The sequence below is a fragment of the Diceros bicornis genome, chromosome 26 (genome assembly GCF_020826845.1).
Source record: "Diceros bicornis minor isolate mBicDic1 chromosome 26, mDicBic1.mat.cur, whole genome shotgun sequence".
NCBI classification, from domain to species: domain Eukaryota; kingdom Metazoa; phylum Chordata; class Mammalia; order Perissodactyla; family Rhinocerotidae; genus Diceros; species Diceros bicornis.
In genome coordinates, this window is record NC_080765.1 from 36,197,714 (window position 1) to 36,211,913 (window position 14,200).

General features: G+C 38.4%; 1 protein-coding gene across 6 annotated transcripts in view; it reads right to left on the reverse strand.

Annotated features, from left to right (window-relative positions):
* MRTFB (myocardin related transcription factor B) overlaps positions 1-14,200 on the reverse strand; it is a 186,934-nt gene that overhangs the window by 154,401 nt on the left and 18,333 nt on the right. For 5 of the 6 annotated variants that reach the window (XR_009224118.1, XM_058570019.1, XM_058570018.1 and 2 more), the window contains one exon: positions 8,265-8,295. The exons of the other annotated variant lie outside the window; for it this stretch is intronic. Coding sequence is in view for 4 of the 5 variants with exons in the window: in XM_058570019.1 (XP_058426002.1) it covers positions 8,265-8,267 (3 nt within the window). In the remaining variant the exon portion in view is untranslated. The remainder of the gene's footprint in view (positions 1-8,264; positions 8,296-14,200) is intronic. 6 annotated transcript variants of the gene reach the window in all.

The following is a 14,200-nucleotide window of genomic DNA, read 5'->3' on the forward strand; positions in this document are numbered from 1 at the left end:
GCAGTCTGCTTCCATGGCCATCTCTCACATACAGATTTCACAGTTAACACGCATACAACACAAAGATGATTATGCTGTTCATCAGCTCTAAGTTCTCTCTGTGCATAAATCATTATTTTACTACTATGCATTTAGAAATTTTCTAACAAGGGTTGTTAAATGAACTGAAGCTTATAATGAAATTCAACCTCTCCTTCTCACAGTATTCTTTCCTGAATGCTAACATTTCATGTTATTCAAATATTCAAGATTCAAGTGTGTCAGAGAATTCCATACACTTGGACTGTTTAGGAAAGAGCAATACAGATGTGCAAAACTATAGATACTACCAAGTTTTCTGGATGTTCTTTAACTCGCCCCAGTCCTACCCCTTCCTAGCATTCAGCATCAGGCCCAGGAGCTGTTTCAAATCCAAGGCTCAGGGAAGCGTGTGGCCCTGGTCTAGAAGACCAGAGCAGGGTGGACAGCAGCTCAACTCACTGTAAGCTCCAACCCTGGAAGTACCACAGTCCACTGCTATGGCCTGAACCCCCTGAAATAAAGAGGGAACAGAAGGCAGTGGTGGCCGAGGTCTGGAAGGAGAGCTCGAGGCGTCCTATTCCTACATGGAATCAGACACTTGGAGAAGACAACAAAGGAGTGTGTGTCTTTCAGAGTTCAACAACCTTCATGGGCCCTCTCCTTGGCGCACCTTGCACCATACTGCCATTGACATTTCCTGCACCCTCCTCTCCAGCAACTGCCACCCCGTGTGCACTACATTTACCCGTTTATCTTTACCTTTTCATCTGCCCATAAGATTCTAAGGTCTCTGAGGTGGAAGAGCTCATCTTTTCATCTCTATCTATCCCTAGTTTCTAGCAGAGTAGTTGGCGCAAGGCAATCATTCAGTATTTGTTCTTGAACTTTATGTTGGAGAGTTATTAGAGACCAAATGAAGCGTCTTCTAGTATATTCACCTCACCTACTGTGCCCACCTCCTATTCTATGCCTAGTGCTCATTCCTTATATCTGATCAAAAGCTACTATCAAAAAAGGATATAATTCCCTTCATTCTAAAAGGAAAATGACAGATATGTGGCTGATCTCTTAGAGGCCCTGCAAAATGATGGAATTTCAATTACCCAGATGTGAAAGAGAGAGAGAGATTCTAGGCAGCAGCTCTGGAATCACACTGCAGGGGCAATTGCTTCCCTCTTACCCCAGGCAGGTCCACCACACAGAAAAGTTCTGCTGTTTAATTTTCTTTTTCTGAGACTTCAGCTCCTTTGGTTCCACCTAACTGCTATCTCTATCCTCTGTTCTCTCTCTGGTAACCTATGCCTAGACCCCCTTGGAAACAGTAACTAAGCCACACAAGCAACTATAGTACTTTAATTAATATACCTAACAACTGCACAGACGGCCATATAGTACAGTTCAGTGGACACTTACTTTATTTCACATTTGTCCATTTTCATTCTCAACTAAGCTGGAAGCAGCCTAAGGATAGAAGCTATGCATACTTCTCCATACTGAGTCCCAGCCCAGTGCTGAGCACACAATAGGTATTCAAGGGGGCATTAGAAACAAGATTTATAATCCAGCAAGCGTGGAATACATTTTACACAGTACCCTCACTGTTACAAAAGCATTCAAAATTACCAGAAAGCTAGAACAAACAATAATATTGACGCTGTTAAAAAGCAATTCACGTTTACTTAGAGCTTATTAAATGTCAGACTTTGAACTATGCCCAGACAGTCTCTCACTTAATCTTCATTAGGTCTGGAGAGGTTAAATACCTCACAGTTACACAGGCAAGTGGGGCAGCTGGCAGGCTGATTCCAGAGTCTACATTCAACCGGCTCATGAACTCAAAAACTTGAGATCCTCCAAATACTTCCTAACTGTACAGCTAAAAAAACGTATAGTGACTTAAAAGAACTGCTTTAAAATAACTCTGCGCCTCTTAGCCCCTACCTGTGCAGTTTCCTTTGCGGGAACACCATCTTCGTCCCACCTCCCTGTCTATCAGGCAAATTCCACAACATCCTTCAAGTCGCCTCAAGCACTCCCTATCCGCCTTCTACAATACTCCCATTGCACCTCGCACATGCGGACATTCTATCAATGGTCCTGCTCTAGTCCACGTGTCTGTTTATTACTTCCCCATGAGAATCTGAGCTCCTAGAGGTGGAGAACCTTGTCGTTTCATCTGTGTGTACCTAGGTCTCTAGCCCAGTTCCTATCACACAGCAAGTGCGTGGCCAATGTTTGTTCTTGAAATAGCTGTAGGAGTAGCATTCAGATTCTTAGTTTGCAACATCTATCTTCCACAGCAGATCTGTACCAAGATCTACATCATAACTTTCAACTCAATAATTTAAATTTGTTTCCATAGCAACTAGAAGAAGTGCTTCTTATAATACTGGGAAATGCAAGCTCTAACTTAAGGTTCAATCCGCTGAAATACTTCACAATCATTTGCTTTTGTTCTTTGTATGAAGAGACAGAATGACAGCATTAACTTTCTGTAACTTCCTCTCTCTTTAAGAAGGCTAACTTTACCACTAACAATAAATCCAAACATTTTTTCAAACATAAGTTGACTATAATTTCCATTAACAAAAGGACAGCATCTTATTATTTCACAAATCTGAAACATCTGTAAGAGAACAATACTTCTAATGAGGCCATGGCTATATTTCAGACTCCAACAGACCAAAAGATAGAAATTGTGACATTTTATTTTTAAAGTAAACATCACTCCTTTCTGACAATCGACCTTTTATAAAAGATGTCCTGAATGATTCTATACGAAAGAGATTAGAGGAGAGACCTTTCTGGGCTAATTTAAACACGGCCTAAATTAGGCAAGGGGGTGGTGTAAGACAGCTTCTCACGGCCTCTACCAATTCAGTAATTTTTACTCAAAAGAGAAAAGCGGGTTCAATTTTTCATTCCTAATCAGGCTGCTTACTTTCTGAAAGTTTACTGATTTCCATGATATTAAATTTCAATTTCTGAGCATTTGTTCACATCTTTCTTTCTTTTTTTTTTAACAGATATTCTCCTTCCTTCCATCCACTCCCTCCACCCCTAATTATCAGACCAATAAAAAGCACTAGTGGTATGTACACAGCCCTAAGTTCTTATAAGAATAACAAAGTAGAAATGTAAATACAGCTCAGCTCAAGGGTAGGCTAACTACACTCACCTATAATTTTGTCAGCATGGAAGCCAACGAAACACAGATGGTGATCACACATCCTAACTGGGAAAGCTATGCAGTGAACAGAACAGCTACCCAGTGAAAGGGGACTGTGGTGCCTAAGTCCCTGAGTTAATTAATCCTGAAGGAAAAGATCTCATCTGAAATTTACTAAATCTCTCAAAGCTTACATTTTAAAAACATGTCTTTCCCAAAATTTACTACTAGAAATAATTGTATATTAACAAAAACAATTCCCATTTTTTGGTTTTGATCTTTTACGACAAATGGGATGCTGTTTGGTTTATAAGGTAAAAGCCCGACAATTAAGATAATAAAGACTTCAAATAACACTGAGACTTACTGATATGTTTAAAAGCTAAGATTCAGCTAGACGACTAGACTAACAGAACTTCACTGTGTTTTCCCGCTGAGCACAAAATATACAGCATCAATCTACTTCATGAGCCTCACTTATTGTGTTTACTCATCAGCACTTCTGCTGCATGGAGCAGCATCTGATGAACATGAATTTCAGGAATAAGTTAGGAAACCATCAGAAAGCCTCTATCAGAAACTCTAAGAAATGGTGAAAAGGGAAAGAAGGAGAAGTTATGCTTGGCCTTGACATTCAAACAAATTAGGTTTTTAGAGGTCTTCCCTATCTGAATCAATAGACAATGTTCCGTCTTTCTGGCTAAACTTTGGTTCAGGATTTCATACCTAAACGGTCTCTAATCTAAACCATGATTAGAGTGTACAATTACAAACGAATGTCAAAATTCATTCGTAATTGTCTTCTGTAAGTTTTTTTTTCATTCTGGCTCAAAAGCACACTTTGAAAAGAAACTGTCATCCATTAACCAGGGAGATTATACGTTAACACATATGTCACGTCATCACGTGATGTTCTTTTCCTTCCAACATCAGCCAATAATCAATCACGGTTCCTACGCCTCAGCATGCAGACACCAGGCAGAGCGTCTCCTGGAGGGAAGTGAAGCAGCCACCTCACCGACTGCAGCAGAGCTTGCACTCTCTCTACTATGCGGCAGCACAGAAAAGGGAAGCAGGGCCCAGTCGTCTCTTTAAAATTGCTATTCCTTCAATTCCTTGTGTTTTTTTTGCTGAGGAAGATATTCACCCTAAGCTAATATCCACTGCCAATCTTCCATGTGAGCTGCCACTGACAGACGAGTGGTGTAGAACTGAGTGGCCTGGGAACCAAACCCAGGCCACCAAAGCGGAGCACGCCGAACTTAACCACTAGGCCATGGGGGCTGGTCCAATTCTTTCAATTTCGGTAATTCCAATTTCAACACCTAATTTACTGCAGCTTTGCTGGATTGGTTTGTGAAGGCAGACTGTATTTACAGCCAACTGGCCAGTGTGCCTAATGTAAAAGTGTAGCTACACTACTGTAAGACTCCTGTTCTCCTGATTTTAGCAGTGGAAACGGGACTCCATGGGTGTATCCCAGGGTTCTGCAGAAGTCCCTGGACCTAATAAGCACTGAGCAATACCACAAAGGGTGTCAAGGACACTAAGAAAGCCCCTGAGCTCATTCTTGTAGTTCAAATGTTTTCTGAGTGAAAAAAATGAGAAGAAGCCAGAATATGGAAGAAGAAATACCTTTGTTAGAGAAATAGTATATTCTTACCATTCCCTGAACATAATGCATCAAACTCAAGGCTTCCTATACAACACAATTTACCTAAGGACCTTCAATCAGGAGTTTCCTTGGGCGTGGGATATGGAGATGAGTAACATCAATTCCCCGACTTGAAGGTTTTTTAAGAAGACAAACAAGAAAACAGACAATCCCAACACAGTGTGATAAAGAATATTAGATGAGAGCAAGGTGTTATGGGAGCCCCGGGGAGGGGGGAGGTGGTTAACCCAACTGGGCAGAAGGATCAGCAAAGGGATCTCAGAGGAAGTAAGCGATGGGGCTACATCTTAAAGAGTGAGAGAGAGGAAGGAGAGGAAGGTGGGGGGGGGCAGTCCATGAGAGGGAGCTGATATGCAAATGATCTCTCTACTCCAAGACTTTTTATCACCCAACATTCTCCACCTCCTTATCCTCCTCTAACCTGAAAGTTAAAGCAACAGGAAGCACCCACATGGAGGAAAATGCACATTCCAAAGTACCAGTCATGAGAGGGAAAAGTGCACAAACACACAAACCATGTGAATGTTTTATCAACTCCAAGAGTGTAACGAGAAAAAGCAACATTTGTTGTGGCACATATTGTTTGCTGGACACATCACTACAAAGTTGGAGGCCAAACAAAACTGAAGAGCAATCTTTGACCCTGAAGAGCTAACTGGTTTTAAAGCAATTATAAATGCATGGAAGTTTGGTTGTATTTGTGTAAGTAGAAAAAAAAATATTTATGATACTGAAACTAAATGGAGTAGATGACGTGGAATTACTTTAGGAAACAAAAACTCTAAATTAAGTAGCTTCTTATCTGCCTATGACCCTTAATTATTTCCTTGAGTCCTTGAGAAGGGGAAAATGGTTCCTTACCCAAAAGAGTATTAAACATTTACTGAGTAATAACTCATATATTTCCTCATTTAAACCACAACCAGAAGAAAAGTACCATTACATCTCCATTCTACAGATGGAAGAGGTGAGGCTATGGAAAGGAGGGAGGCAGAATCTGGAATCCAGGTTTTCTGACTCAAGAGTCTGGGTTCTGGTCCTGGCACTATCACAAACCAGCCGCTTACTCCCACTGCTGATTTCTCCTCTACAAAATTAAGAGATTGAAAATTTTAGAATTTTGAAAAGCAAACCATTAAAGGAGTAGCTTGCTCTTTCAACCACAAATTTTTTAAAAGGGTTCAGGTTCATGTGCCGTTTTTTTTGTTATTAAGAGAAACTAAAATAATACATGTAACCTTTGGCCCTCATGGCCATTTGAAAATAACTCCTCTATTTTTTTCCCTTTTGTTTCTTCCCTACAACTGACCACCAGCCATACTAGTGCCTCCCAGCAAACAGCTGTTACGTATTTTTCAAAATCCCTAAATATAGTACCTTGATTCAGATTGGAGAGGAACTCAGCCTTCTAATATGGACACTGAGATGTTATTATATTATGCTGGCTTCACTCCATTTATAAAATAATTATAGAATTAAGTCTTTTTAATGATAAAAATACTTTTTTTAAGTTTAACACGTTAAACAAGGAAGAGTTTGTTAGAGAAATACTCATTACTAAGTGAGACTAAGTTTGCAGTGAGATACTGATGTAAATCTTTAAAACAATCCCCCCACAGTCCACCCCCAGATTTTCCTCCTATTCAACACAGTCTTGTCAGCAACACCTGCCACTACTGTTACAGCTATAGTTACCATGACCACTGCAAACAGTCTTAATAGAAATAAAAAGCAGATGTGTCAATTAAACCCAAGGGAACATTAGCTGTATGCAGAATTACTCTTGGAATATTCTAACTCATTTTTCAGAATACAGCAACCAAGAGGGAGATCTGCAGCCAATGCAGAATAAACTTTAAGAACTAATACTGTGGACTTGGTCTCATAGATTCACCCTAGACTTCAACAAAATGAGATCCCTCAGACATCAGCTTCTCCAAGGAGGCCCTCTTATCCCACTCCTCACAGGCTAAGCCCCCCTTATGTATTCCTGTTGGACTCTTACTTGCCTTTATAGCATTTATGATACTGTAAGAAAACAGAAATAAGGCTATGCATTTCAACCGTTTGTCTCAACCTCTCTGAGTCTCAATATCCTCATTTGTCTTGGAGAGGAAATAGTTTAATCAAGACCTTAAAAGAACCATATTGCATAAAGTTAGAAAACTTTAGCAAAAGGAAAAATAATTAAAATTATATATATACACACATACAAACACACAGAGTAAGCAGAATAAAGAAAACAATGAAGATCAGAGCAGAAAATCAATGAAATTAAAAAAAGAGACAGAAAAATGAAAGAAACCAAAAGCTGGTGCTTTGAGAAGGTAAATAAAGTTGCTAAACCTCCAACTGGACTAATCAGGAAAAAAGAGAGAAGATACAAATTACCAATATCAGGAATGAGAGAGGTAATATCACCATAGATTTTACAGATATGAAAAGGATAATAATAAGAGACTATTATGAAAAACGCTATGGCAATAAATTCAACAACTTAGATGAAATGGACAAATTCTTTGAAAGACACAAAGTACCAAAACCCACTCAAAAAGAAATAGGTAACCTGAAGAGCTGTATTCTAAAATAGATGCATTTTTAAAATTGAATTTGTAGTTTAAAATCTTCCCTCAAAGAAAACTCTGGATCTAGACGGCCTTACTGGTAAATTCTCAGAAACATTTAAGGAAAAAATAGTACCAACTCTACATAAATGCTTTCAGAAAAATGACAAGAGGAAATACTTCCCAAGTTATTCTATGAGGCTGGTATTAACCTGATACTAAAGCTAGACAAAGACATTACGAGAGGCTGTTATGTCACTCATGAACACAGATGCAAAAATTCTAAACAAAATCTTAACAAATCAAATTCAACAATATATAAAAAGTATAATACATCATGACCAAGTGGGGTTTATCCCAGGAATGCAAGGCTGGTTTACCATTCAAAATATAATCAATGTAATCTACCATATTAACAAGCTACTAAATAAAAACCATATGATCATCCCAATAAATATAGAAAATTTATGTAAAAAATCCAAAATCCATTCCTGATAAAAACTCCTAGCAAACTAAGAATAGAAGAGAATTTCCTCAATCTGATAAATGGAATCCACATTTAAAAATAGGCATTTCTCCAAAGAAGATATATAAATGACCAATAAGCACATGAAAATATGCTCAATACATTAGTCACTAGGAAAATGCATTAAAAGCACAATGAGATACCACTACACACTTATTAGAATGGCTAAAATTAAAAAAGACTGACCACAGCAACCGTGGACAGAGACGTGGAGCAACTGGAACTCTCATGCATTGCTGGTGGGAAATGTAAAAGGATACAACTTGAAAAATAATTCGGCAGTTTTTAAAAAGTTAAACATACACCTACCATACAATCCAGCCATCCCACTGGTATTTGCCTAAGAGAAAAGAAAGCATATGTCCATATAAAGACTTGTATATAAATGTTCAGATTGGGTTATTTTTCTTTTTCTTTTTTTTCTTTTTTTGGTGAGGGAGATTAGTCCTGAGCTAACATGTGTTGCCAATCATCCTCTTTCTTGTTAAGGAAGATTGGCCCTGGGCTAACATCCGTACCCATCTTCCTCTACTTTATATGTGGGATGCCTGCCACAGCATGGCTTGATAAGTGGTACGTAGGTCTACGCCCAGGATCCGAACCCGCGAACCCTGGGCAGCCAAAGCAGAGTGCGAGAACTTAACCACTGCGCCATCAGGCTGGCCCCAGATCAGTTTTACTTGTAACAGCCAGAAACTGGAAACACCCAAATCGCCATCAACAGTAAACAGATATACAAATTGCGGAATATCCATATTTCTCAGCGATAAAAAGACACAGACTATTGATACACTCAACAACATGAATGAATCTCAAAATAGTTATGCTGAAAGAAGCCAGACAAAAAAGAGTACGTCCTATACAAATCCACTTACATAAAACCCTAGAATACGCAAACTAATCTCTAGTGACAGAAAGCAGAGCAGTGGTTGCCTGGAGGTGGGGGTAGAGGGGACTGAAGCTAGAATTATAAAGGGACACAAAGAAACTTTTGGGGTGATCAATATTTTCACTATCTTTATTGTGGTCATGGTTTTTATGGGTGTATACATGTGTCAGAAGTGTTTAAACTGCACACTTTAAACATGTGCTGGTTGTTGCAATGTCAATTATGCTTCAATAAAGCTGGAAAAAAAAACTAACTGCCTACATTTTATAATATCCATTTTAAATTGTCCCTTTTTCAACAGCATACTGAAAATCTTTCATTGTAGCAAAGCAATTGAGGTAACTGCCTCAAATACACCTTTTCCTTTGACTTTTACTCTATATAAACACAATTGTGTAAGTAAATTACTACTGGATGGAAAAGTGAACAAACTGGTCTCCCTGGATTGCACAGAGGTCTGTTTACTGGCTTCAAATGAAGCCCTAATGTTTAGCTAAACTACCAGTACTGAACGCTTGGTCACTTAATATTGAAGATATTATAACCACAAGCTGCCCTAGAACAATTCATTAATTCAAATAAACATTTATTGCACATGTCCCCTGTCTGGCATTGTTGTAAGTGTTGGATTTCATGCAGAATGGCCAGTACCAAATTACAAAGCCATTCGGCATCTATCCTGGAAATAATTTGTAAGGTTTTAGTCACTGCATTTAAATAACACAACTAAAGAATATAAGTAGAAATAAGCTGATTCTTCTAATACAGTAAAAGTTAAAATAATAAGTGCTAGCGATAAATGATTAAAGAATTGTACACTGACAGCTTAGAATTCCGGAAGGAACGTATCTCTTGAAACCTAAGTGAATTAAGGACAAATATAAAAAAAAGTACTTGCACATACAACCAGAAGAGTGGAGCTTGTCAGCTACAAGAGGTCCTTCGAGCTTGGAAATATAAAAGATGTGAAAAACTAAGGTAGACAGATCCAAAGTGATTTATATTAAAAAAAAAATAACAACTAGCAAGCTTTAAGTAAATTCCCTGTTGAATCAAAGACAACACTTTGTGCCACAGCATATTCTTGACTGTCGATTTTAGAGAATTCTATGCTAACTGGACCAAGGATGGTAATCACATCTGAAGAAAATGTAAGCCTATTCACTCATCACAAATAAAACTCAATAGGTCCACACCTCTTACCACAAATATGTAGGATATTTTACAGCTTATCAAGGGTATCCATTTAAAAATCTTTTATTATCTTTTTTTCCCCTGCAGTGGTACTTCTCTTTTAGGCTTTTTCTATAAAAGAATCCAATGAACTCATTCAATGGACATCAAGTCAATAAATAAACCTTGTTAGAGAGAACTGTTGATGACACTGAGCTTCAGATTCCCTTAGAAATTGTTATTCCTTTCCTAAAATCTTCAGGTTGCCTCCGAACTGTCATGTTTGGTGTTCTCAAAGGAACAATTTTACTACATGATAAGCTTTTAGTGAATTCTGACTGACAGAATGATTCCTTGTCACATGTTCTAAACACATCATACCCAAATTCATATCCACGTTAAACACTGCTAACCTTCTAAATATTCAGTAACCACAGCATTTCAGACCACAGGTTCTGTGAGCATAGTGTGTCAATATTCTCATTCCCACAGAGAAGTAATAACCATTAAAACAAAAGATGAAAAAACAAACCATAGAATTAAATCATTTTACTCTCTGTTCTTGTTTTTCAGAGTTTTAAAAATGAAATGGTTCTGTTTTAGGTAAAATGGTAAGAAAAGCATCCAAAAAGTAGAGACATTCCACAGCTGACAGCTAACGTACAGTTCCCATTACGGAACTTTTCCATCTTACCTCCAATATTTTCTTTAATTAAAATGGTGAAATGACACCTGCTTCAGTCTGAGTTCCACTCAAGCCGAGAACCAAATTCGTGTCTCTTCACGACACCTCCACTGTCAATTATTGCCCTGCGATTACACTTTCTTTTGGAGGAGATTTTTTTTTTAACATTTTCTTTTTTGCTGAGGAAGATTCGCTCTGAGCTAACATCTGTTGCCAATCTTCCTCTTTTTTTGCTCGAGGAAGAGCAGCTCTGAGCTAAGATCTGTATCATTCTTCCTCTATTTTGTATGTGGGTCGCTGCCACAGTATGGCTGATGAGTGGTATAGGTCCGTGCCCAGGATCCGAACCTGCAAACCCAGGCTGCCAAAGGGGAGCGTGTCGAACTTAACCACTACGCGACAGGGCCGGCCCCAGGAGAATATTGTTCCATCACCTGACATCTACTGGCAATTTATAAGGTGCCAGGCACTGTGCTGAATACATTATACGCAACCTTTCCACTCAGCCTCATGACAACACTAAGATGGAGCATTTTACAGCCGGGTAGAGTGTTAACGACCTTAAGATCTTGCCCAAGGTCACAGAGCTATTTCTCATTACTAGTAGCACAGAGGAAATCTTGAACCCTTCAGCAGTGAGTCTCCCAAGACAGGCCCCAAGTAGGGCCACACCTGCCTGAGAGCGTGGACTCACCTAACCATGAGTCTTGGCGTTTATTTACTCTCAGTATGGTTAACCTGTACTTCTCGTTAACTGGACTCTACGCCCTAAAATGGAAGAGCAACGGCGCTGTGAAAGGACTAGGTGCATACCACAACTTATCTTCCCTGCTTTGGCTTTCAGGTACCCTTCGTTACCATAATCCTGCAAAGTCAGGCAAGGTCTCTTTCATAAGAAGACAAGACTGTTTTAGAGGTTGGGGTAGCCTAACTAGTCGTGTGATGAGCACTCCTGATCACGCGTAAAGTGATGTTAAATACTTAAAACAATTCTGGGGCCGGCCCCGTGGCTCAGTGGTTAGGTGCGCGCGCTCCACTGCGGGTGGCCCGGGTTCGGATCCCGGGCGCGCACCAACGCACCGCTCCTCCGGCCATGCTGAGACCGCGTCCCACATACAGCAAGTAGGAGGATGTGCAACTATGACATACACCTATCTACTGGAGCTTTGGGGGAAAAATAAATAAAATTAAAAAAAAAAACGATTTAAAATCGTATCACTGTTTATCATGTAAAGAAGTAATACAGTATAAAGTTATAACAAATAGGCTACATTAATGAGTAATTAGCCTTCGTTCCTCCCAAGATTCAATACTTGATTAATGAGAGCACAGAAAAGTAGTTTCAAATGGTGCTCCTGCAGCCCCTGCAGAGCGCAAATCCTGCCTTCCACTGCCCTCTGAAAATAATTCGTTTTATATACTGGGGTTTCGTGGATAACGTACTCATAAAAGAAGTCTGCAAACTACACACCCCACCCTTACAGAATTTCTGTACGCTATTTTGCTATCTTTGAAATGCAGACTAAAATGTACTTAAATTCAGACTTTTCTAGCATAGGAGCAAGAACTGGTTAAATAAGCTTCTGCATTCTCTTTGTCTATTAAGAGTGACTATACAGTAGAAAGCTTAAACAAGATTCATCAGCTACCAAAACTACAGAAACTATAGTGGAAGCACATTAGAAATGCCTGTCTACATACAGAATACATATATATATTACTTAGAATCACTTATCAGGTTCTCTGTAACTGCTAAGCAACACATTACCCAAATTCTACACACACTTAACAAGATACACATTTCAATTGTTTTACATTTTCCATAACTCAAACAAATCTTCTCCTAATTAGACTAACTCTAGGTAGAGATAAAATAATTGGATTTTCCTCATCCCCACTATTTAATGTTCCTTTTTGAATTATATTTATCAGTCATTTTGATCAGTCATCAAAAATGACATGTGTAGAAATACTGTGAAAGTGATCTTGTTGTTTTAGGTGGTGCAGGGAAGGGGGGACCCTGACAAGCCCAGAGACCAAGTGCAGGAGGGCTCTTTCTGCAGAGCCGCATGTTTACCACTATCTGTAAGAGCTCCTCCCTCCCTCCCTGACATCCAGGCTGTGAACTGTTCTATTTTGAATGATACCTTTGAAGAATTAATTAGTCAAGAACGCAGGGAACTACTTCTTAAGAATAAAATCATTTCAGAATACAGAATAAGCTATACTATAGTCTATCAGATACATTTTAACTATTTTTTTCCAGGAGCAGACAAGGGGTTCCTCCAGAAATCAACATTCAGGCTCTGATTTCAAAATGGATACAACTTGCAGGGCTCTGGGGTCCCAGCACAGAGATCTTCCATGTAATGACTTAACTAACCAATGTAGGAATCAAACCCATGATTTTGATCTTGCTATCATTAAAATCTGAATGTATTCCCTTTTCTAATCTTTGAGCAGCTCTGGTAAAATTCAGAATACACAAAATCTTAGTCTATTAGATATTTGTTGAAAACTCTACCTGCAAGAACAAGTGTTAATCTATAAACCAAAAGAAAATTATCTGAGTTATATTTTAAATATATATTCATATATATATCGTATAGTAATTTAAAAAGCTGAGATGTTGTAATCTACTCAGTTTGAGTCCTTAGAAATGCTCTATTAAATTACAACTTGCTAAAAGACGTTGGCATACATTCCGAGTCAGGCAAATTTAGTGAAAGTTCTTTGGTGGAAAATTAAACAAAATAAATAAAAATGGCTCACATCTCAACTGCAGGGGGGAAAAGGAATCCAGGCTGTAAACAAAGACCCTAAAAATATATGCAATTTACTATAATATCTTGTTATATGGCAAGGTGATAGGATGAGAGTGTTCCGCCTACAAAAGTAATACAATTGTATCTATGCCTTAAAATGGAAAAAGACAAACAAACCACCTCTTCCAAGTGTGAACATAATATTACTACTTTAGATAATCACAACTATGTTTTTCTAATATTTAAATAATAAAAATTATGGCATATTCAAGCTACCAGTGGTTTGGTTTTCCTGAATATAAATGGAAAGCAGAGCTGGAAGCACACTGACCTCAAAATTAAAGGGTAAAAAACCAAAGTCAAATTCCATTTCTAGATGAGTGTTCCAATAGTTATTAAGAGATAGGAATCAGGAGTCAGATTTCAAGATGCCAAGATTTGAAATCTGCAATTCATTATATTTGGTATATAAAAGATGAAACTAAGTTAACATCTGCTATTTGGAATACAAAATTTAAGTCCTGATGTGAACTGAATTCTTACTTTTAAGGTGAACTTCCAGTCCTTTCCATTCACAAATAGGACTTGATTTATTAAGTTCCCTGCTTTGTATCTCCAGAGTTGATCAAAGCACATTTTCTTAGTACAATCTGTATTGTTCCAAGTGTTTTATAAACATCTTTTGTGAGAGTTTACAGGAGTGATCTGAAATCATATCCAAGGTTTCATCCTA